Source organism: Meles meles, chromosome 10 (assembly GCF_922984935.1).
Source record: "Meles meles chromosome 10, mMelMel3.1 paternal haplotype, whole genome shotgun sequence".
Classification (NCBI taxonomy): domain Eukaryota; kingdom Metazoa; phylum Chordata; class Mammalia; order Carnivora; family Mustelidae; genus Meles; species Meles meles.
In genome coordinates, this window is record NC_060075.1 from 107,642,873 (window position 1) to 107,668,788 (window position 25,916).

Below are 25,916 nucleotides of genomic sequence, written 5' to 3' on the forward strand. Positions count from 1 at the left end.
CTTCTGTTCCATCGATGTATTTCTTATCCTCATACGAATACCACACTATATTATTACTACAGGTTTTATCAGTCTTTTTATCTAACAAGGCAAATCTGCCCACCAGGTTCTTCCTTAAAACTGTCTTAGCTATTCTTAGCTCATAAGTAGAGCTCTCAGATTTTTTTTCTACTTAAAACTAAAGAATGGGTCTAACTCTCTTAAAATATTCTCTCTGATAATGAGTTCTGAGGTCCCTCTTGAGGACCTATCATCAAGCAGAATCCTGTAATCTGTCCATACAAGGACAGATATTAAGAAAATGCCATTGGGGAATTCACAAAAATCAAAAAGGTACTTTGCAAAGCCCTTTCCCAACCCCAAAAAAAAATTATTAAAGGGCATACACAATGTTCCTACCACAAAATTAGTCTGGTCAATACTATAATGCAATGTTTATCCTTCTAGGAAAAAAGAGCAATGAAGTTAATAAGAAGAAAAAAAGTAAATATTTTTAAATGTGGTAGAGAGGATTTTTACTGCTAACTTTTTATAATTAGTAACATGCTCAGAAGAAATAAAGGAAAGAGGGTACAACTTAAAATTAAAGTGCCATGGAGAATATCATTATACTAAAAGTATAAAGAGGTAGAGAATGGTCAGTTTAAAAAACGAAACTTCTTTAAAAATATAAATATGCCCTTTCAGAGATTTTCTTTACCCACTGATACAGAGGAAACATGAGTTTTCTCAAAAAGTAATTCCTAGTGAATGATAGCTTTTTAAACACTGCCCCCTACTGTTCATACTCCGAAATGATAAGAGGACCTCGCTGACAAAAATAATCCCGTCCTTCCTCCCTTGTGATCAGTGGAGCATTTTTGTCCTGCAGACCAGATTTCACAGACTGAGGCCATCTCAACCACACAACTGTCGGAGTGCATTAAAATAAATCTCCCAGCCATTCTAAGATTACTCTCATCAGCACTAAGGCCAACATGTGAGTGAGAACAGACTATTGGGGCTTGGACAGCACTGACAGAACAGCAAGGCCACCAGGAAACAGCAGGGAAGTTTAGGATCCCAATCATAACATGTGCAACTTTAGACTGATCTAATCAGCCTTATTTAAAAAAAAAAATCAAAAACAAACACTGGTTACCAAGAATATCAAACTTTTACAAAAGAGATGGCCCTTACTTTATATACACACAGATTTGTCACTCATAAACAACCTCTGCTTCCAAAGACTCCGTTGACATTTAGACTCCCTGACGAGTAAATATGATTAACAACAAATGAAAGAGAAGACCAAGACAATATTCTTCTCAAGTCAAGCTGTTCAGTGTCTTGTCATCACTTGATAATGTAAGTTATAACAATGTAACATACAACAATGATATACACCTAAATATGGAAAACACAGAGGCACTTAATATTTAGTCAAGAGGCCTGAATTGTAAAGCCGTCTGCCATGAAATAGCTGTGTGACCAGAGGTCTCTTGGACATTCCGGACCTCTTTCCTTATCAGGAAATAAAGGAGAATGAACTGTATGGGTGTTTTTCTCATGGTTGTCAGGAGATGGGGATGTAGAGGATTACAAAATTATGGAAGGTGATTGTTCAGACTGTAAGTGCCTCTCCCCATCACCTCCTTATTCCCCCATCCCTATCACCAAAGAGCATATCAAATCTGCACTCTCCCCGTAGCTGAAAACTCCTGCATTATACAATCTATCTCCAGGGCCCTTCGACACACTAAAATGTGAACACGGGATCTGAGAGCTGGAAGAAAATGCGGAGATCCTCTAACCACAAGCCAAGACCCAGAAGAACTGCTGGCTTTAACTGTAGTTAGTTATAGATGTGAAACTTTGGGAACTGTGAGGCTTCCCAAGTGGAGTAGCTTTTTTTTTTTTTTTTTAAGATGTTATGTATTTATTTGAGGGACAGCGCAGGAGCAGGGGAAGGGGCAGAGGGAGAGAAGAAGCAGACTCCCTGACAAGTGGGAAGCCGGCAGCCCAACGTGGGGCTCCATCCTGATATCATGACCTGAGATAAAGTTAGATGCTTAACCAACCGAGCCACCCAGGTGCCCCCCAAGTGGATCAGCATTTTTGTTTGGCTGGGGGATGTGAAAAAATACATTATTATTCCTAATCTTTACCCCTCTTGGAATCCATGCCTTGCCATGTGACTCTGTAGATCCTGCCACAAGAGTAGAACATATTTCACCATGCATTGGTATTGGGCTTGGTCGAGTGACTTGCCTTGACCAAAGGAATGCAAGCCAATAGGATGTAGCTAATGCTTTAAACGTACTTGTGAGGTTAGGCTCATTCTCTTGTACTCTTGCCTTTCACTATGAGGAAAACACCCATTTGGTGGCCACTGGTCCAAGGACTGTGAAAGATAAGTACAGCACAGCAGGCCCCCCGCCCCTGAAACTTGGAGCCAAATCTAACCAGTCTGGATCAGCTGAACCTCAGCCAATGCAAATTCATGGGAATGAGAAATAAATATTTACCGTCACTGAAGATGGTGCATTTGCAAGTTATGTAGCATTTTTATGATAACAAGGTAATTTGAAGATAATATTTTACCTATTTTAGTAATTTAGACCTCCACATTTCCAATAGACTGTGAAATTTTAAGGAAAAACCTTTCCCTCTTTCTGACACATATAAATATTGATATACAGACACAAAGACTGAAGTGTGATTACATATCTATAAAATAGTACATTTAAGAGAGAGTCAGATTTAGTGGCAAAGAGTCATCTACTATTTACAGACGCTGGCTCTCATGTTGATTCGGTAGCTAAGTTAATGATCATCCCCTCTAAAATAGTATCGACCAAACTTTGCAGTTATAGCTTAATCTACATTTAAAAAGCACCACATGGGGCGCCTGGGTGGCTCAGTGGGTTAAAGCCTCAGCCTTCAGCTCGGGTCATGATCCCAGGGTCCTGGGATCGAGCCCCACATCGGGCTCTCTGCTTAGCGGGGAGCCTGCTTCCCTCTCTCTCTCTCTGCCTGCCTCTCTGCCTACTTGTGATCTCTGTCAAATAAATAAATAAAATCTTTTTAATAAATAAATAAATAAAAATAAAAAGCACCACATAATTATACTTTGAAAAGCATCATTTATACTAAAGTAATATGTCATAGTCAAAGCATTATTATATCTCAATTAACCTGAATGCATAGAAACGGGAGTATTTTGGTTATTATTACTTTATGACTAATAAAGAAACATTTTTAATCCTATTGCTCCTCAACTACCCCCACCACTCCAGCTGCCAGTATCTCTAGCCTGGAGTAGTTTAAGAGCTTCACAATTGTTCTTCCACTTCTACAGTTGTCCTCTACAGTCTGTTCTCAGCACAGTAGCTAAAGTGATCCTTTTGGGGGGGGAAGGGCTTTTTTTTTCCCCCGTGTTCCAAGATTCATTGTTTATGCACCACACCCAGTGCTCCATGCAATCCATCCCCTCCTTAACACCCAGCACCAGGCTCACCCAAGCCCCGACCCCTCTCCCCTCCAAAATCCTCAGTTTTTGTTTCTCAGGACATTAGGAGAAGGAAAGGAAAGGTAAAGTGATACTTTTAAAAATACATCAGATCACGTGGATGGAACTAGAGGGTATCATGCTAAGCAAAATAAGTCAATCAGAGACAGACAATTATCATATGATCTCCCTGATATATGGAACTTGAGAAACAAGGCAGAGGATCTATCTATCTCCAAGGGCTAGATCCTCCATCTAGAGGATAGATAAGGGAGGAGAGGAAAAAATCAAGCAAGATGAAACCAGAGAGGGAAACAAACCATAACAGACTCTTAATCTCAGGAAACAAACTGAGGGTTACTGGAGTGGAGGGCGGTGGGAGGGATAGTGTGGCTGGTGATGGACATTGGTGAGGGTATGTGCTGTGGTGAGTGCCATGAGTCGTGTAAGACTGATGAATCACAGACCTGTACCCCTGAAACAAATAATACATTATATGTTAATTAATAAATAGGAGAAATTTTTAAAAAATAAAAAAATTAAAATATGTCAGATCATTATCATTCTTCTGTTCAAAATACTCCATTAACTTACAAACTTATTCAAAGTAAAAGTCAAATTCCTTAAGAGTTGTCAACAAGCTCTTCATGATATTGCTAACCAATATCTTCCTGTTTTTCTTCCTGTTACATTCCCCTTGTTCCCTGCTTCAGCCATCCTTGAAGGTCCTCAAACATGCCCAGCACATTCCTGCCTTAGGTCCTTTGCACTTGCTATTTCCCTTTCCTGAAGGCATCTTTGCCAATATCTGTATGATTCACTCCTTTACTTCATCCAGGACTCTGCTCAAATGTCAGTTTATCGAGGGAGACTTCTCTCTCTTTTTTTTTTTTTTAACATTTTATTTATTCATTTGAGAGAAAGTGAGTGAAAGCATGAGTGGGAGGTAGAGGGAAGGGGAGGAGAGGCAGAGGGAGAGAGAAAAGCAGGCTCCCTGCTGAGCATGGAGCTCACTGTGGGGCTCAATCCTAGGACCCCAGGATCATGACCTGAGCGATATGCAGATGCTTAACCAACTGAACCACCTGGGCAGCCCCAAGGGAGTTTTCACTTATCTCCAAGTATAAAATAGCTCCTCCTCATCCCATTCCTCTTGCCCTACTTTATTTCTCTTTAGCCCTTATCATTAATGGGCTCAATTACCAAAAAATAAAAAACTTAAAGAATATGTTTATTTTCCCAGCACCATTTATTGACAGCCACATGCAGAAAAATGAAATTGGACCACTTCCTTACACCACACACGAAAATAGACTCCAAATGGATGAAGGACCTCAACGTGAGAAAGGAATCCATCAAAATCCTTGAGGAGAATGCAGGCAGCAACCTCTTCGACCTCAGCCGTAGCAACATCTTCCTAGGAACAACGGCAAAGGCAAGGGAAGCAAGGGCAAAAATGAACTATTGGGATTTCATCAAGATCAAAAGCTTTTGCACAGCAAAGGAAACAGTTCACAAAACCAAAAGACAACTGACAGAATGGGAGAAGATTATTTGCAAACGACATATCAGATAAAGGGCTAGTATCCAAAATCTATAAGGAACTTAGCAAACTCAACACCCAAAGAACAAACAATCCAATCAAGAAATGGGCAGAGGACATGAACAGACATTTCTGCAAAGAAGACATCCAGATGGCCAACAGACACATGAAAAAGTGCTCCACGTCACTCGGCATCAGGGAAATACAAATCAAAACCACAATGAGATATCACCTCACACCAGTCAGAATGGCTAAAATTAACAAGTCAGGAAATGGCAGATGCTGGAGAGGATGTGGAGAAAGGGAAACCCTCCTCCACTGTTGGTGGGAATGCAAGCTGGTGCAACCACTCTGGAAGACAGCATGGAGGTTCCTCAAAATGTTGAAAATAGAACTACCCTATGACCCAGCAATCGCACTACTGGGTATTTACCCTAAAGATACAAACATAGTGATCCGAAGGGGCACGTGTACCCGAATGTTTATAGCAGCAATGTCTACAATAGCCAGACTATGGAAAGAACCTAGATGTCCATCAACAGATGAATGGATAAAGAAGATGTGGTATATATACACAATGGAATACTATGCAGCCATCAAAAGAAATGAAATCTTGCCATTTGCGACGACGTGGATGGAACTAGAGCGTATCATGCTTAGTGAAATAAGTCAATCGGAGAAAGACAACTATCATATGATCTCCCTGATAGGAGGACATGGAGAAGCAACATGGGGGGGTAGGGGGAAAGGAGAAGAATAAATGAAACAAGATGGGATTGGGAGGGAGACAAACCATAAATGACTCTTAATCTCACAAAACAAACTGGGGGTTGCTGGGGGGAGGTGGGATTGGGAGAGGGGGAGCGGGCTATGGACATTGGGGAGGGGAGGCGAACCATAAGAGACTATGGACTCTGAAAAACAACCTGAGGGTTTTGAAGGGTCAGGGGTGGGAGGTTGGGGCAACCTGAGGGTTTTGAAGGGTCAAGGGTGGGAGGTTGGGGGAACAGGTGGTGGGTAATGGGGAGGGCACGTTTTGCATGGAGCACTGGGTGTTGTGCAAAAAGAATGAATACTGTTACGCTGAAAAAATAAATAAAAAAATAAAATGATAAAAAAAAAAAAGAATATGTTTATTTATTTACTGTCTATCTCCTTAACCTATAATATAAGGCAAACCTCCATGTATTATCCACGGCCACATCCCAGAACCATAGAATACTGCCTGGCAAATCACACGCCTACAGTAAATATTTGGTAGATGAATGAAGACTGAACTGAAAATACTATAATTTTTTCTGATAAAAACTATTAATGTAACTAAGAATTTTTAGAGCCACTTTTCTATATTACCTCCCTAATTAATAGCTAAGTGCTTAAAAATAGATTAAACTAACTAAAATAATAACCTTTTTCCTTGGACCTAACACATACACACACACACAAACACCCACAACATTCCCCAGCTAAACAATCTGGAAGACTTTACCGAACTCTTTTCTTTCCTTCACCTGGCTTAACACCTTTGAATAAATTAAGGGGATATGCCGATTTCCTGTGCTACCCTAAAGCCAATTAATATTTCACCTACAATTCTATGTATGAATTAGTAACAGTATTTTGTAAATGTCTGTAAAATATCAATTTGCGAAAACAAACAAACAAAACTACAGGTGTACAATTCAAGAAGAAATACAAACAGCCAATAAATACATGAAAAATCTTCATTTCGGTTACCTATAATGATTAATTAGAGGGCGAGGGCTAGGGAGAACAGAGTCACTTCCAGAACCAACACGAGCAAGAGGTTTCTTACAGGAACAAAGAAAGCCAACTCACTGGAAAATCTATTCACTGACAAGAGTGTGGAGTCAAAATACCTGTGATAGAACAGTAGACGATGTGAGGGGCAATCTTGTCTATATCTTCATATCCAAGGCCCATAGCAGACAGTCTGCCCGGGACGTAGTTTTCCACAAATACATCACAAACAGCTGCAAGCTGAGGAAGGAGGGAAGATGAGTCAGACTTCTTAAGGGACTTCCAACCTTTGAACAAACCCCCACATGACACAATTTGGATTTTAGTAAACACAGTTGATCCTCACATGGTAATAGTCCAGAAAAATCACAGGAAAAGTAGAATGACAAAGTAGAATTAAATGAACATAAAGGCACCAGTGGGTCAACTACTATGAGATATTACGGACAATAGACAATGGCCACCAAGATATTCAGCAAATATCGTGGTGTTAAGGGGATATGCTTACAGCAAATGTAAGAAATATCTAGGTGACATGGTCCAAATACAGTCTCAAGTAGCTTAGATAGAAAAGTTAAAATACATGTACAAAAATATATGAAAAACAGGGGCGCCTGGGTGGCTCAGTCGTTCAGTGGCTTCTTTTGGCTTAGGTCATGATCCCAGGGTCCTGGGGCGGAGTCCTCCATCGGTCTCCCTGATTGGAGGGAAGCCTGCTTCTCCCTCTCCTACAACCCCTGCTTGTGTTCCCTCTCCCGCTGTCTCTCTCTCCCTCTAATAAGTAAATAGAAAAAGCTTTAAATAAATAAGTAATAAATAAATAAATAAAAATATATGAAAAACATCTTAAATCCTTTACAAGAAACTAGATACAATGTCTTTGCTATTCTCCATCCTTACTATGTAATATTCCTCATTACAACCTGCACATACGGGTACTTAATACATATAAATGTGATTCAGAAATCTTTTTATACTTTTCAGATGCCTCCTTTCCAAAAAGTTCTAAATGTATTTAATTAACCATTAAAAAAAACAACTATTAAACGGTAACCCCATGTAGGCACTCTTGCCGGCAGTAAAGGACACAAACTACATCAAACACATGTAGGTTTCCACATGGGTCAACTCTCGTTGCATACATTCTGCACGGTGCATTATGTAGTACCTTATGCAAAGGGCATTTAATGAATTATTTTTAATTTTAAAAAACCCTGTGTGGGTGCCTCAAGAAGCTAAACATAGAATTACCCTATGACCCAGCAATACCACTCCTAGGAATATTCTCTAAAGAACCAAAAACAGAGACTCGAACAGGTACTTGTATGCAAATGTTCATAGCACCATGACTCACAATAGCCAAAAGATGGAAATAATCCAAGTGCCCATCAACGGACAAATGTACCCATAAAGTAGAATATTATTCAGCCATTAAAAAAAGAACGAAGTTCTGATACATGGTACAACATGGACAAACCTTGAAAACATTATGCTCAGTGAAACTAACCAGACACAAAAGTATAAAACTTGTATGATTTCACTTATATAAAATATTCAGAATAAGCAAATCCACAGAGACAAAAAGTAGATGAGAGTTTATCAGAGGCTGGAGGGAGAGGGAAGTGGAGAATTATTGCTTAACAGGTACGGTTTCTGTCTGGGGTGATGAAATATTTTAGAAACAGACAGCAGTAGTGATTCACACTATTATGAATGTAACTAATGCCTCCGAATTGTACACTTAAAAATGGTTAAAACGGAAATTTTTATGTTCTATATATTCTACCACAACACAAAACATTTTAACTGTGTAGGCTATTTGTATTTTCAGACCTTGTGGAACCCCAAATCACATTTCAATCTACATTAAGTATCCAGATGGACCACAAATAAGTTCACTGTTTCAGTAAGACAAAAAAATAAATATAATGAATAAGTTATGCTAATAAAAAAGTATTAAAAATATTCTTAAGGGGCGCCTGGGTGGCTCAGTGGGTTAAAGCCTCTGCCTTCAACTCAGGTCATGATCCCAGGGTTCTGGGATCGAGCCCCGCATCGGGCTCTCTGCTCAACAGGGAGCCTGCTTCCTCCTCTCTCTCTGCCTGCCTCTCTGCCTACTTGTGATTTCTGTCTGTCAAATAAATAAATAAAATCTTTAAAAAAATATATTTTTAAGTACTCAAAATAAGCAAATTAAAAAACAATATACATGACATTATCTCATGTTTGGGGGAAAAATGAGTATATAAGGGTATAAAGAGATTTGACTTGATACAGTAAAATATTAATTTTTTTTCATGAACACATATTAGTATTTGTGTAACATGACAAAGATTCTTTTAACTAACAAGAGCTGTGCTCAGAGCACCAGGCAGTCAGGCTCTATCACATTATTAAAAAAAATAGGAACAGGTGAATTTAAGAGCTACATTTTTCTTTTTTTTTTTTTTTAAGATTTTATTTATTTATTTGACCAAGAGAGGCAAAGAGCAGGCAAAGAGGCAGGCAGAGAGAGAGGGGGAAGCAGGCTCCCCACCAGAGCAGAGATCTCGATGCGGGGCTCAACCCCAAGACCCCAAGATCATGATCCGAGCCGAAGGCAGAGGCTCAACCCACTGAGCCACCCAGGCGCCCCAAGCTACACATTTCTACTCATAAAGATGCACAGTAGTTTTTAAGCTTACCCAAGAACTGAGTATGCATGCATTATAATATTTATAAAGAACCATCCTTAAAAAAGTATATAGTGCGGAAATTTTTCTTTTCTCCATTTTATAAATATTTATTTTAAAAATATCTTAGCCGCTTGCTAGATATTGATTCTTAGTTGCTCTGTCATTCAACGTATTCTCTCCTTCTCTGTTTCAGGATATTCACCCATTTCAAGATCATGTATGTTTCCTAAAGCTTCAGCTAATCATTCATAAAAATTCTAACACAAGAGTGCTAAAATCTCGGGCACCTGTGTGGCTCAGGCAGTTAAGCATCTGCCTTCGGCTCAGGTCACGGCCTCTGGGTCCTGGAATGGAGCCATGCATTGGGCTTCCTGCTTAGCAAGGAGTCTGCTTCTCTATCTCTCTCCCTCTGCTCCTCCCCACTGCTCATTCTCTCTCACTCTCTCTCTCTCTCAATTAAATAAAATCTTTTTTAAAAAAAGGGGGGGGTGCTAAAATCATAACGTCAGAAACTCTCTCTGAGTTACACTGTTCCCCCCTCTAACTACAAGTATTATGTATGACAATTGCTTCAAAGGAGACCAACTATTTACTGGCATTTCCCAAATACAGTAATTTACTAAGAAATAAAGTGAGAAGACTGGTTTCCAGTTTTACTGCTGATCACCTCTTCCTCAGCTAAGCGATCACAAATCACCTAAAAAACCTATCCTAGAATCTGGCCCAGAATAAAAAGCAAGCACAATTTTGTATGAGGTAGAGAAGCTACTATCTTTTTCTTTCTAAAACAGAAAAAAGAAAATCCTCCATCTAGCCAAAGAGTAAATAAGAACTAAAATTAAGTTGAACTACAGAGTATCTAATTCTGAGATCTCTTTGTTAGATGTAATTTAAGAACACAGTGGAGATCAGAAATAGAAAGGAAAATGATGATAATATTTCACCACATTGCTAAAGAAATCATAAAGTAATTTTTTAAATGTTATATCAAAGAATATGCTTATTTGTAGGAAAAGTATTCTGCAAGATTTCAGCACAAAGTTTCCTATCTTCCACTTTAAGATAGTTCACGAGGCGTCTGGGTGGCTCAGTTAGTTAAGCATCGGTCTCTTCATTATGGCTCAGGTCATGATCTCAGAGTCATGATCAAGCCCCACACTGGGTTCCGCGCTCAGTGCAGAGTCTGCTTGAGATTCTCTCTCCCTCTTCCTCTCCCCCTCTGCCTGCTCACTCTCTTTAAATAAATAAATAAATAAATCTTAGAAAAATACAATAGTTTAAAAATACACACACAAACACACACATATGTAAATAAGCATACATATGTAAATAAGCAAATACAGCAATATATTAACATTATTGCATCTAGGCATAGGGTTGAAGAAAGTTCCTTATACTCTTCCTTCAGCTATTTTGTATGTCTGAATTTTTCATAAGAAAATAAAATCCAGGGGCGCCTGGGTGACTCAGAGAATTAAGCCTCTGCCTTCAGCTCAGGCCATGGTCCTAAGGGTCCTGGGCTCAAGCCCCGAGTCGGGCTCTCTGCTCAGCGGAGAGCCTGATTCCCCCTCTCTCTGCCTGCTGCTCTGCCTACTTGTGATCTCTCTCTCTCTCTGTCAAATAAATAAATAAAATCTTAAAAAAAAAAAAGAAAGAAAGAAAGTAAAATCCATGACATTGCTCTTTGGAACATATCATGTGCACACAATACGGATATTGTGACTGTCAACTAGTTAACATAGAGAATTATTTGAAATATAAATGATATGTCAAAAAGTTATCAAATCATATTGCTATGAAAATACTGGGCTCTACATAGATTTTCTAAGCAGAGTTTTGTTTTTTGCTCAAGCTGTTTCTAGTTAGCCTAGAAGACAAAGGAGTCATATTTTTTGAAGCTCTCATGTATCCAGCTGATTGCTTTGTATGCTACTTTGGAACTGTTTCCATAAACTAAACTCAGTATATTAGCAATCATAGCCACCATGGTCTGAATAAAGAGGTTGTTTTGCTACTTTAAGCTAAAAGAGAAATTGATGCCAGAAAGCTTAAAAAGACTAGGCAAAAAATAATTTTTCCCTAGGCAATAAGATATATAACATGCTAAAAGCTAAAAACATGTAACTAGCTAAAAGCAACAGACATCAATAATGTCCCCATACAATCTATTTAAGTTTAATATGACTTGAAATGTACTTTACTATTATCAATCAGACATGAAGAGAAATCAAGCTCATAATGAAAGTTAATTCAGGGGCGCCTGGGCATCTGCCTTCAGCTCAAGTCATGATCCCGGGGTCCTGGGATAGACCCCCGCATCAGGTTCCCTGCTTGGCAGGAGGCCTGCTCCTCCCTCTCCCACTCCCCCTGCTTCTGTTCCCTCTCTCTCTGTATCTCTCTCTCTCTCTGTCAAATAAATAAATAAAATCCTTAAAACATTTTTTTAATTATTAAAAAAAAAGAAAAAAGTTAATTCAAGGTAGAATGTAAATGTAATTCAAAGTAGAATGGTAAAAGACTGGCGAGATCCAAGGACAGTGCGAAGGAAGTCCTGGAGATTTGTTTACTTTGGTCAGAATCATACATGCATTCCTAAAATACTCAAAAGCACACTTATGCATTAGTAGCAAGAATTATGAATTCCACCCATTGAGAAGCTCTAATGAAACCACAAAGTATTTGCTCAGTCAAATCTGAAACCTTGACTACTTAGGATAAAATATCAGAATGCTCTGAAATAGAAGGAAAGAAGCAGGAACTGTGACCCCTGAAGATGATACTGAGAGACAGAACAGAAAGAGGAGAATTAAGGCAAGATCAATCTTAAAGGCAAGAAAATCTTAAGGCAAGAAAATCTTAAAACAAAAACAAAAACAAAAACGGGCCCATGGGTGGCTCAGTGGGTTAAAGCCTCTGCCTTCGGCTCAGGTCATGATCCCAGGGTCCTGAGATTGAGCCCCACATTAGGCTCTCTGCCCAGCAGGGAGCCTGCTTCCTTTCCTCTCTATCTGCCTGCCTCTCTGCCTACTTGTGATCTCTGTCTATCAAATAAATAAATAAAATCTTTTTTAAAAAATCCAACTAACATCACCTACCTGAAGTCACATAAGCTAGTAAGTAAAGAAAGAAGGATTAGAACCTCTGCAGTGGAGCACTAGGGTGCACCAAACCAGAAACCCAATCTTGCCCCTCAAGCAAAGATGCTGAAATCAGCTCTGGACATATTAGCTATCTGAATAAAAGTTAGAGAAAGCTTGAGCTCTCCAGTGATGGGACCCACATCACCAGGTTCAAACATCAGCTTTTCCCTTTACCAGCTATGTCCTCTTCGGAGCATCCCCTGAGCCCCATGAGACTCACTGCCCTCCCATGAAAATGAGGATTCTAATACTCCTGTATAAGTCAAATCCTGAGGATCTGAGGGAATAATATATGGAAAGTGTCCAAGCCTAAGAGTGATGCAGAGAAGGCACTCGGTCAACAGTAGATACAGTATTACGACTGAAAACTTTCACAGGGTAGAGAAATATTATACAAAACAAATAAGAAATTAGAAAGCAGGAGTGCCTGGGTGGCTCAGTGAGTTAAAGCCTCTGCCTTCAGCTCAGGTCATGATCCCAGGATCCTGGGATCTGGCCCCGCATCAGGCTCTCTGCTTGGCGGAGAACCTGCTTCTCCCTCTGTCTCCGCCTGCCTCTCTGCCTACTTGTGATCTCTGTCTGTCAAATAAATAAATAAAATCTTTAAGAAAAGAAAAGAAATTAGAAAGCAAATTTTACTTACAATAAATGTAAAGTTAAATTCTTAAATGGCGTTTACAGGAAAATTAGCGATTGCCAATGAAATAAAGTTTTAAAACACTTTAACTCATGTTCAAATCTCCAGTTACAACCCAGGTGGTAAGATATCTTCCATAGAGCATACTGTACCTCTTTGATGATTTTCACCCCTTTTGGATCCTTGATATTAACAGCTATACTCTAAAAATTAAAATATATATATTAAAATAATATAAAGGTTTTCATATTACTGACAGTTCAATAAGGAAGCCATTCATATTATCATATGTTCTCCTGTTAAAGTGTATTTTCCTCATGAAGAAACATTTGAATTACCTTTACTGATTTTATTTGCAATGGAGATACATCAGGATGATAGCACGAATTCTAGTAAAATTTTTTCAAATAATAATACCAAGTGTTAGGCAATTAGCAATCTCTGAAAGAATAAAATGTAAAGAATCAAATGATTTCTCTCTTTAATAAAATTATTCCATTATAAACCATTATAAATTCTCATGAAATAAGTTAGTAGAGAAGGAAAATAAGTACAAAACTCTCTTGTTTCTATTTTGTAACTAGTGAATGAATAAAATTTCACCTTCTTTTAAGTATTAATTATACATACAAGAAAAGGATAGAAATGAATGAGCCAAGATAATATCATGGCTCATGATATATAACATATATATATCATGATAACAAAAATATATTTTTGTTATTACAAAAGAATTATATTAAAAAAAGCAAAGAAAGAAATTATATTCTTACTTTTTTATTTCGATTAACACTGAGGAAATAAGTACTTTCTGTCCCCACAAAAGGTGGCCCCCAAGTTCGTGTATCATCACCAACTCCTGAAAATATGAGTATGAGCAATTAATTTTTAACTCTTAAACATCATGAGACATCCAAACCAACATTCACCCATCATATACATTCACAGATGCCTACACAAAATCACCTCAATTCAGTGGAATTAAGCAATCTACAGGGGTCATAAGAACTTGTTCCAACTCTCCAAACTCTACCTTATTCACTAAGTCCTACTGTATCATCTCTCACTAGAAGCCACCCCTGAAAGTCAATATCCAGAAAGAAATATCTTTTAGCAGTCTTCAGATTTAATAAATGGCAAATTTAAAAGAAAAAAACTGCTTTCATTTTTTGGCAAGCAAAAAGTAAAAATCTTTGGCACGTTAGGTCAAAAAGTAAAAAGCTTTGGTAGTTTAGTTCAGCTCTTTCTGTGTTTCTTGGCATTAAATGTGCAAAGAAATGCTGAGTCTGCAAAAGAGCTTTGTTAAATAATTAAACCAGAATAATGGTGAGATTTTATAATAAAATGGCATCATAAATAAATAAATAAATCTTTAAGTTTCTGTGAAATCCCAGAAATAAACTCAAGCGTACATGGTCAGCTAATATATGACAAGGGAACCAAGAGCGCTCAATGAAGAAAAGACAGTCTTTTCAACAAATGGTGCTAGGATAATTGTATACTCACATGTGAAAGAATGAAACTGAACCCGTAGCTTACACCATTCATCACTCACAAAAATTAACTCAAAAAGAATTAAAGACTTAAACATAAGACCTAAAACCATGAAACCCCTAGAAGAAAACATAGGAACAAATTTCCTTGACATGGGTCTTGGTAATGATTCTTTTGGATTTGATACCAAAAGCACAAGCAATAAAATCAAAAATAAACAAATGGAACTACATCAAACTGAAAAGCTTCTGCACAGCAAAGGAAACCGTCAACAAAGTGAAAAGACAACCTATGGAATGGGAAAAAATATTTGCAAACCAAATAGCTCATAACAGGTTAATACCCAAAACATACATAGAACTCACACGACTCAAATAAAAAAACAAATAACCCAATCAAAATATGGGCAAAGGACCCAAAAAGCTATTTCTCCAAAGAAGACAGACAAAAGGCCATCAGGTACAGAAAAAGAAGACCAACATCACCAGTGATTATGGAAATGCAAATTAAAACCACAGAGATATAACCATCTCACACCTGTTAGAATGGCCATCTGTGAAAAGACAAGAGATAACAAATGCTGTTGAATATGTGGAGAAAGGGGACCCCTCCTGCACTGCTGGTAGGAATGTAAGTTGGTACAGCCACTGTGGAAAACAGTATGAAGGATCCTGAAAAATTAAAAAGAGAACTACAAGATGATCCAGCAATTCCACTTCTGGGAATATAGCCAAAGGAAACAAAAACACTAACTCAAAAAGATATGCAACCCTATGTTCATAGCAGCATCATTTACAATAGCCAAGTACAAAAACACCTGTGCCCATTGATGGATACATCCATCAATAAAGTTGTAGTATATATACACAACGGAATACTATTAAGCCATAAAAAATAAGGAAATCCTACCATTTGTGACAGCATGGATGGACTTTGAAAGCATTATGTTAAATGAGATAAGTCAGACAAAGCCAAATATTGTACGATCTCACTTATATGTGGAATTTTTAAAAAAAAACAAACAAACTCATAGAATAAGAGATCAGACTTGTGGTTACCGGAGGTGGAGGGTGCAGGCGGAGGGAACTGGAGGAAGGTGGTCAAAGGTGTAACATGTAACATTGCTATATGTTATATAGCAAATTTGTTAAGAAAGCAAATCCTAATAGATCTTATCATAAGAAGAATTTTTTTTCCTTTTTTCTTTTCCTCTTTTCTTTTTATCATATCTCCACGAGAGGACAGATGTTAGCTGAACCTACTGTGGTAATAATGTGGTAACGATGTATGTAAATCAAACCATCACGCCATGTGCCTCAAACTTATACATGATGTATGTTGATTATTTCTCAATACAATTAGGAAAAACATCTGTGTTACAGCAACAAATCATGAGAGACAAAATAAGTTACTGAACAGCAGATTCATTTAATTTCAAATAGTATTCTGGAATAAAACTTTAAGTCAACTAGGTCTTGCTTCAAAGGAGAAGTTTAAAACCATCAAAATATAGGGTGTATTTTTCTGGACATCTACTTCAAGTCATATGTTTGTGTTAAATTCTGTAACTATAGGGTTACAGAAAAATTTTCCTTGGCACCAAAAGCAGTTGACAATGTAGACAGAACTCAGAAAATCCATCAATGATTAAATGGCACAAAATAGTATCATTTAAGAATCTTATAATATAAGGCCTGATTAAATATTGGTAATAGAAACTAATCACTATGAGGTGCCTGGTTGGCTCAATCGTTAAGAGTCTGCCTTTCACTCAGGTCATGATCCCAGGGTCCTGGGATGGACCCCAGCCTCAGGCTCCCTGCTTGGCAGGGAGACTGCTTCTCCCTCTCCCAGCCTCCTGCTTGTGTTCCTCTCTCGCTGTGTCTCTCTCTGTGTCAAAAGATAAATAAATAAAAATCTTTTAAAAAAAGAAACTAATCACTATATAAGTAATTACAATTAAAGACTGGTCCCCATGAAGAGACTATTTGTGAATACCAGTTAGACTTTAAATTCTAATCTCATCTAAATAATATAATTAACCTATTAGCCCATTAGACTTTACCACTAAAACTGATCAAGAAAAGTGGACATAACCTTTTGGAAAAAAAACAGAGGCCAAAGAATAGATTCATTTATTAAAAAATAATAATAATAACAACAACAACAACTTCCCAAGAGAAAAGAACACAGGCCAGAGGAAAAAAGAAGCATTAGTTCCAGGAGTACCTGGGTGGCTCAGTCCATTAAGCGTCTACCTTTGGCTCAGGTCATGATCCCAGGGTCCTGGGATCGAACCCGGTGTCCTGTCAGACTCCCTGCTCAGCGAGAGTCTGCTTCTCCCTCTCCCTTCCTACCCTCCCCAACTCGTGCGCTCCCACCCACTCTCTCTCTCTCAAGTAAATAAATAAATAAATAAAATCTGAATAAAAAAAGAAGACACATTATTTCTAACTGGAGATGAACCAATAACAAAACAAAGAAATCAACGGTAAGCATCAAATGGAATGGCATGCTCAAAATAAAAGGGGGAAAAGTAAACTCTAAGATCCCAGAAAGGCAATCTTCCAAGAATAAAACAGTAAGAGGCTTCATGGCAGGTGTGAATCTGGATCTTCAGGATCAGACAGGACCTCTCAGAGTAAACAGAAAGTCCAGCTACTTCTACTCTTCTCAAGCTTCCAATACACGAATTTTCTTAAAATAAAGCAACGTCAAGGTAGGGCTAAATTTAGGTAATTTTACATGTTTACATTCATCTCTCAGAGTGGAAATAATGTCAGGAATCTTAAATGGAGGCCTACATGGTTTTCCTACCCAGGGCTTTAGAGAGGATCAGTGGGCCCTGGAAAGAATTGGTGTGGACAAGAAATAAAGGCTAAAGGTCACCAACTGGGGAAACACAGAGGTTATATTGGACCCACACAAAATTTAAAGTTTTTAATTAGCTGCCATGATTTCAAAGTCTGGAGATCTCATATAAAATTTCAGACTGCTTTTCTTTTCTTTTTTTTTTTTTTTTTTAGATTTTATTTATTTATTTGACAGAGAGAGATCACAAGTAGGCAGAGAGGCAGGCAGAGAGAGTGAGAGGGAAGCAGGTTCCCTGCCGAGCAGAGAGCCCAATGCGGGACTCGATCCCAGGACCCTGAGATCATGACCTGAGCCGAAGGCAGCGGCTTAAACCACTGAGCCACCTAGGCACCCCTCAGACTGCTTTTCTTAAAAGATATTTTGACACATTCAATCCATTCAGCAAATACTTACTGAGCACCTACTACATCCCAGACAGTGCTCCAGGCAGAGTAGACACAGCAGTGAACAAAGGACCTCACACACCTCTGCCCTCATATTCCTGCCTAAGGGCCACAAGCCACGAGTACCAGCAGCATCATTTGCTGCCCTCCCTAGTCCACGTTGCCCAGCTAAGTAACTACAGAAAGAAGAGAAAGAAAATCTATGGGCTCTTTGATTACAAAAATAAGAATAGTCTAAGTCCCAAATCAGAAAGCTATAACCTGGGTGGCTCAATCGGTTAAGTGTCTGCTTCAGCTCAGGTCCTGATCCCAGGGTCCTAGGATGGAGCTCTGCATCAGACTCCCTGCTCAATGGGGACTCTGCTTCTCCCTTTCCCTCTGCCTCTCCCCCTGCTATGCTCGCTCACTCTCAAATAAATAAATAAAATTTTTTTAAAAGGAGGGAAGGAAAGAAGGAAGTCAGCAAGCAAGCGGGAAGGAAGACTGGAAGAGTGGCCTGAGAAAAGAATAATTCTCTCCTGAACTTTGAAAATCCTGCCAAATTACTCTTCCTTAGATCTGTGTTGAATAACCATCTCAAAACCCGAAACAGTTAAACACATAATATGAACATTAAAATGCATCATGCCGGGGCGCCTGGGTGGCTCAGTTGTTAAGCGGCTGCCTTCAGCTCAGGTTATGATCCTGGAGTCCTGGGATCCAACCCTGCATCGGGCTCTCTGCTCAGTGGGAAGCCTGCTTCTTTCTCTCCCACTCCCCCTGCTTGTGTTCCCTCTCTCTCTTTCTGTCTCTCTCTCTCTCTCTCTCACTCTGTGTCAAATAAATAAAATCTTTAAAAATAAATAAATAATAAAATGCATCATGCAGAAGGATTAAGGGAAAGAGACCAATCAGGGAAAAAACAATGAACAATGACCTACTGGGAACAAAGCTCAATCCCAACTGTATGGTTATGGGATGTGAAGGCCTAGACAAAGGAAGGTACCCCCTACTGAAGAAAGGAAAACATACAAAGGAGAAATAAGGACTACATAAAGAGGGAATAATGACCTCTAAAATTAATATAAATATAAACATAAACATTTAGACTAGCGATCAAATGAAATAGCAAGAGAAAGTAGACCTGATGCTCCGTCTAGGACGGGAAGACTCAATGGCTGAAATGAGAAAGTGCCGTGGTATTGAATTTGCATAGTAACATGGAAATCAAAGTTTTATGAAACCTGGAAAAGACAAAAAGGTATTCAACCAGAAAGTAAACATTATTCAGCATGCATCCCACAACAACCAAATGTGGTGAACATCAGTGACCGGGTAAATAAAGCTTTCGTTACATCTGGAAAGCAGGGTTCACCAGACTCTTCCACCACCCGGAGCCCGGTAAACACAGGATCAAATAAATACGATATAATAACACGGAGTATTCCCCATGCTGATCAGAGAATCTTCTGCTGATTGATTTGGCCTCCTAAGAAATCTAATAAGCAGAAAGTTGCATCTTCTACACCATGTTTTCTACTTTATAGTATTTAATCACTTCTGGGAAATTAATAAGGTGATGTAATTATAAACTAGTGTTTTATGAGTCTTGCGGATATACTCATACTATTCAAGGCTAGACCATTTTCACTAATTTGGTAATTCTGTTCCATATCCATAAGGATCTAACTTGAAGAATAAATAATAATGCGAAGTTTTGAAACCTTCCAAAATGAGCTCCTTATAGGATGATACAGAGGACATGGAGAAGATGGACTCTGCCCTTTAAGTGCTTGTAGGAGAGAAAAAGCATACAATAATTTCTTTCAAAAGTAAGTACTGAAGTAACTTTCAATAATAGCATGAGCTAAACACCGAAATACTAAGAAGGCACCAAATAAAAGTGAGAATTGTGTACACCGAATAGATTTGGTAGACCAAGAGGAAAGGAAAAATGGGAAAGATGTGATGAAAAACAAACCCAAAGAACTGATCTCAGTTTCAGTGTTCCTCTCTCAAAATGCCTACAATTATAAAATGAGAAAATGTTTCTTTTATTAAAAACAGAAAATAATGACTTATATTGGAGTATCTGGGTTCCTTTTGGAAGGACACGGATTCCTTTTCCTTCTCTCCTTCCTGTGTGTCCTGCTTCTTCCGTTTTACCCTCCCCTCCTCCTGGCCTTCCCCTCATCCCCCAGCAAGGAAGGGTGGTCAGGCCAGCTCTAAAGTCAGTCTCAATGGTAGCTTGTATGGGGCTAAGGAGGGCCGGGCCAGGGTGAGTGCGTGGATATTCCTGATCAGCTGTGTGACTTTGGACGAATGGCTTTATGTCTCTGTGTCTCTGTGTTTATAATCTCGGAATAATACAGGGCCAGCCCATAAGTTTGTAGCAGAGATTAAATAAATTAATACAGGCCAAGTGTTAAGACCTGTGCCTGTCACTGCATGGTGCATCTCAGTCTCTCCTGAAGGCTTTCAGGTACGTGTGAAGGGCCTGGCTAAAGCCTTAAAACCTGGCACTTATAAAAAGTAAGAGGAGGGGCACCTGGGTGGCTCAGCCGTGAAGCATCTGCCTTTGGCTCATTTTACGATCCCAGTGTCCTGGGATGGAGTCCCACATCAGGCTCCCTGCTTGGTGGGAAGGCTGCTTCTCCCTCACTCACTCCCCTCCCCTCTGCTGTGTTCCCTCTCTCACTGTCTCTCTGTTAAATAAATAAAATATTAAAAAAAAAAAAAGAGTAAGAAGAAATCACTAGTATAGGTTCAGAGAAAGTAAGGAATGGAGAGGAAAAAAATAATCATTTCATTTCAATTGTCCCGTCATTCCATATACAGACACATGGTTATTTAAAAAAAAAACATCTAAAAACTGTAGTAGTTTGGGGCGCTTGGCTGGCTCTGTTGGAAGAGCATGTGACTTTTGATCTCAGGGTTATGAGTTCAAGCCCCACGTTGGGTGTAGAGATTATTTAAAAATAAAATCTTTAAAAAAGAAAAACCTGTATTAGTTTCTATGTTTTAAAGAGAGCAATAGATTTACCTGGTCTTTCCACTTTTATAACTTCTGCTCCAAGATCTCCTAAATTCATAGTAGCAAAAGGTCCCGCCAGTACTCTACAATATTAACAATGATAAATAATTACCACCTTGCAGATTTTTATATTAATTCTTAATAGCTCACTAACATAGATAAACTCATTTAACGATAGTAAGAATTAAAATTATTAAAACTTTTCAAAAATAGCAATTTGGCACTATGTATTAAGAGTTTTAAAAAGTATATTCCCAGGGCACCCTGGAGCTCAGTTTTAAGCATCTGCCTTAGGCTCAGGTCATAACCCCAGGGTCCTGGGATCAAGCCCCGTGGGCTCCCTGCTCAGTGGGAAGCCTGCTTCTCACTCTCCCACTCTCCCTGCTTGTGTTCCCTCTCTCACTGTTTCTCTGTCAAATAAATAAATAAAAACTTAAAAAAAAAAAAAGTATATTCCCATGGGGTGCCTGGGTGACTCAGTTAAGCATCTGCCTTCAGCTCAGGTCATGATATCAGGGTCATGAGCTCAGTGTCCTGGTATCTAGCCCCTCAGTGGGAAGTCTGCTTTTCCTTCTGCCCTTCCTCCATCGTGAGCACCCGCGCTCTCTCTCAAATAAATAAATAAAATTTTCGGGGCGCCTGGGTGGCTCAGTGGGTTAAAGCCTCTGCCTTCGGCTCAGGTCATGATCCCAGGGTGCTGGGATCGAGCCCCGCATCGGGCTCTCTGCTCCGCAGGGAGCCTGCTTCCTCCTCCTCTCTCTCTGCCTGCTTCTCTGCCTAGTTGTGATTTCTCTCTGTCAAATAAATAAAATATTTAAAAAAAAAAAAATATAAAAAATAAATAAATAAATAAATAAAATTTTCAAAAAAAAGTATATTCCCATTGATTCAATAATTCCACTTCCAGAATTCTACACTAAGGAAGAAATCCTAAGATTTCCTGAGGCAAAGATTTATGTAAAAGGAAACCTAATTTGTAATTGTGAAATATTAGGGGAAGAGTAATTATATGACAACCATATAATAAAGTATCATCTTACATTTTTCTTGAATTTTGAGTGACACGGAAAAAAACTCAAAATACAACATTATCTTTTAAATGTGGGCAAAACTGTAATTTCAATTTTTTTAAAGATTTTATTTTTTATTTGAGAGAGCGAGCATGAGCAAGGTAGGGGCAGAGGGAGAGGGAGAAGCAGCTGAGCAACTGAGCCAAAGGCAGATGTTTAACCGACTGAGCCACCCAGATGCCCCCAAAACTGTAATTTCAATATGGTTCCAATTTTTGTTTTTAAAAATTATATATAAATATGCAAATTGGCAAAAAATGCACAAATATACTATTGCTCTTAGAATTAGAAAATATAAAAATTTTTCTTTTCTGTTTTCCTTTCTAAAATTTTGATAGTAAGCAATATAATTCCAAAAAATAAATGTATTTTTTTTGAAAGAAGGGAAAACTTCAATCACCAAAACACAGATAAACCAATACAAACCTTGTTAGATCCAGAATTTTCACACCCTCCAAGGGCTTCATGTTGTCAGTATCTGGCAAAACACAGAAAATATTTTAAGAGTATTGATTACTAATTTTCAGGAGGAAGAATGCAGAATTCTTCGTATTGTGTTTTAAGTAATCTGTATCACTACCAAAAATATATGTTTTCCTTCACAATATTTCTGCTTTCTATGTAACACAGAAACCTTGACCTGATTCAGTGAAGTCAACCTGTAAAAATTACAAGGGCTGATACACGTTAATGAAGTCCACAGCTACACTTAAGATAGTTTGTCTAATGAAAAATAAAAGTCGTGGGGGATGAACATCCGGGTGAGCACAAAGGATTTTTAGGGCACTACGCTAATATAGGTTGTAACGCTAATGAATCATTGAGCACTACATCAAAAACTAATGACATGCTAACTGAACATAATAGATAGATAGATAGATAGATAGATAGATAGATATAAAATGTAACAAACTGAAACAAACATACCACTCTGGTGGGAGGATACTGATAAGGGGGGATGTGTGCAGGCAAGGGACATATGGGAATTTTCTGTACCTTCCTCTCAATTCTGCTGTAAACCTGAAACTGCTGTAAAAAAAAATAATAATAAAAAAGTCTTAAAAAAAAATAAAAAGTGAACTAAACAACAAAAAAGGAACAACAAAGACCTCCACATACCTGTTCCACATTAAGACAGGGAGACAATATGCATTTTTTAAAAGTTTATTAAACAACTTAATAAACAAAAGTTTATTAAACAATCAAATGTGTATGTCCTTTTTCTCTTCACCCACCAGCTCTAAAAATAAGTAGATAGGTCAACAATTATATCACTAATTCACTAAAAACATTTAACATCAACATTATATCACAACGTTAAATTCTCGCCAAATGGTCTACAAAGTTTATGTCATGATGACTGATACCAAGCTGAATTATTGGGGAAAAATGATGAACTACTGGTTCAGTACATTTTTAAATTAGACTATTTTTTAGAGCAGTTTTAGATTTGGGCAGTACAACTGAGCAGAAAATACCAAGAATTCCCATGTACCTCTTTTCCCACAAGTGCACAACCTCCCCCACTTTGGACATCCCTCCCCAGAGAGACACATCCGTTACAGCTGATGGAGATACACTGAAGGGTTCCTATCACTTAATTCACAGTTCACTCTTGGTCTTGGACATTTTATGGACTTAGACAAACACATAATGGAATGATAATGGAATGTACCAAACATTATTATATGCAGAATCATTTCACTGCCCTAAAAGTCCTCTGTGCTCTGACTACTCTTCTGACTCTGACTACTCATCCATTCCTCCCCTCAAAACTCTGGAACCCAGGGGCGCCTGGGTGGCTCAGTGGATTGAGCCGCTGCCTTCGGCTCGGGTCGTGATCTCAGGGTCCTGGGATCGAGCCCCACGTCGGGCTCTCTGCTCTGTGGGGAGCCTGCTTCCTCCTCTCTCTCTGCCTGCCTCTCTGCCTACTTGTGATCTCTCTCTGTCAAATAAATAAATAAAATATTTAAAAAAAACAAACAAACTCTGGAACCCAAACTTTTCTTTTTTTTAATTTTTTTTAATATTTTATTTATTTGACAGAGAGAAATCACAACGAGGCAGAGAGGCAGGCAGAGAGAAAGGAGGAAGCAGGCTCCCTGCGGAGCAGAGAGCCCAATGTGGGGCTCGATCCCAGGACCCTGGGATCATGACCTGAGCCGAAGACAGAGGCTTTAACCCACTGAGCCACCCAGATGCCCCCGGAACCCAATCTTTCTATTGGGTTTATTGGGTTTTATTGTATCCACAATTTGCCTTTTCCAGAACATCATGTAGTTGGAATCAGATAGCGGGTAGCCTTTTCAGATTGGCTTCTTTATGCGTTTAAATTTCCTCTATGCTCTGGTTTCTCTTCAGATCGCATAAATCTTTCGCCTTTTAAATTTCCTCTATGGCTCAACAGATCATTTCTTTTCAGTGCTGAATAATACTCCGTTACCTTGATACACCAGTTTATTTATCCATCCACCTACTAAAGGACACCTTCGTTGCTTCCAAGTTTTGACAGTTATGAAATAAGCTGCTAAAATGTTGTGTGCACATTTCTGTGTGGAATAAGTTTTCAACTCATGTGGGTAACTCTCAAGGAGTACCGATTACTGAATAGTATGGTGAGAGTATGTTTAGTTTTCCACTCCATCTTCCAAAGGAGCTGTACCATTTTGCATTCCCACCAGCAACGAATGAGAATTCCTTAGTCCAATACATTTTTTAAAAAAATCTCAATGCAGGGGCGCCTGGGTGTCTCAGTGGGTTAAAGCCTCTGCCTTCAGCTCAGGTCATGATCCCACGGTCCTGGGATGGAGCCCCACATCGGGCTCTCTGCTCAGCAGGGAGTCTGCTTCCCTCCCCCTCTCTCTGCCTGCTTGTGATCTCTCTCTCTATCTCTCTCTGTCAAATAAATAAAATCTTTAAAAAAAAAATCTCAAGGCAGCTCCATCACCAGTGGAAGTTGCAGGAGTCACACATTTACACACACACCATTACAGTCTTGAGAAGTATCACAGTGGCACAATCATTCTTAGCTAGGAGGGTCCCCAGGCCACACTGCTCTAGGAAGAAATAAGCAAAGGGCATTTTGTCCTTGAAACCAGCCAATGTATTCTTTTACAATAAAAAATTGCTATCGCAGCAGTAGGAAATATGTGAAGTCTATGTAACTGGTGCATTATTTTCTTGGAAACACACTTATTTGGGAAACTAAATTATACGCAGAGGATAAACTGATGAGCAGAGGATCAGAAAAAGGGAAGTAACTACAACAATGTTCAATCTGGTAAACTGTTACAGCAGTGGCCTCCATGAATCACATTTCCAGATATTCACCCGCTTGTACGTTCTCCTTCCATACTGACTCTGAGCTTGGACAACTGCCTTGCTTTAAGCCAAGGGAACATCACACAGTAGGGCTTGACTTTCTGGAACACTTCCACCTTCAGATGAAAAAGCAGAGGACGAAAGAACAAATGGAGAGAGGCTTAGCCATCCCAGTCTGTAGCTGTCCCAGGTGAGGTCCAGACATGTGGGTGAACCATCTTAAAACACTCAGATTCGGGGACGCCTGGGTGGCTCAGTGGGTTAAAGCCTCTGCCTTCAGCTCAGGTCCTGGGATCAAGCCCCACATCAGGCTCTCTGCTCAGCAGGGAGCCTGCTTCCTCCTCTCTCTCTGCCTACCTCTTTGCCTGCTTGTGATCTCCATCTGTTAAATAAATAAATAAAATCTTAAAAAAAAAAACAAAACACTCAGATCCAGCCAGGTGAGTGAGTTCAGGTGAGTCTAGCAGGACACTCACAGAACTCTGAGAAAAAATATGCCACTGTTGTTCTAAGCC

At 38.9% G+C, this 25,916-nt stretch overlaps 1 protein-coding gene across 6 annotated transcripts in view; it reads right to left on the reverse strand.

Annotated features, from left to right (window-relative positions):
* The window catches only part of SUGCT (succinyl-CoA:glutarate-CoA transferase), a 793,120-nt gene that overhangs the window by 745,400 nt on the left and 21,804 nt on the right, over nt 1–25,916 (reverse strand). For all 6 annotated transcript variants that reach the window (XM_046021135.1, XM_046021134.1, XM_046021133.1 and 3 more), the window contains exons 2-6: nt 22,507–22,558; nt 21,020–21,093; nt 14,020–14,105; nt 13,399–13,449; nt 6,914–7,034 (exon numbers count right to left, since the gene is read on the reverse strand). In XM_046021135.1, the coding sequence (XP_045877091.1) occupies nt 6,914–7,034; nt 13,399–13,449; nt 14,020–14,105; nt 21,020–21,093; nt 22,507–22,558 (384 nt within the window). The remainder of the gene's footprint in view (nt 1–6,913; nt 7,035–13,398; nt 13,450–14,019; nt 14,106–21,019; nt 21,094–22,506; nt 22,559–25,916) is intronic.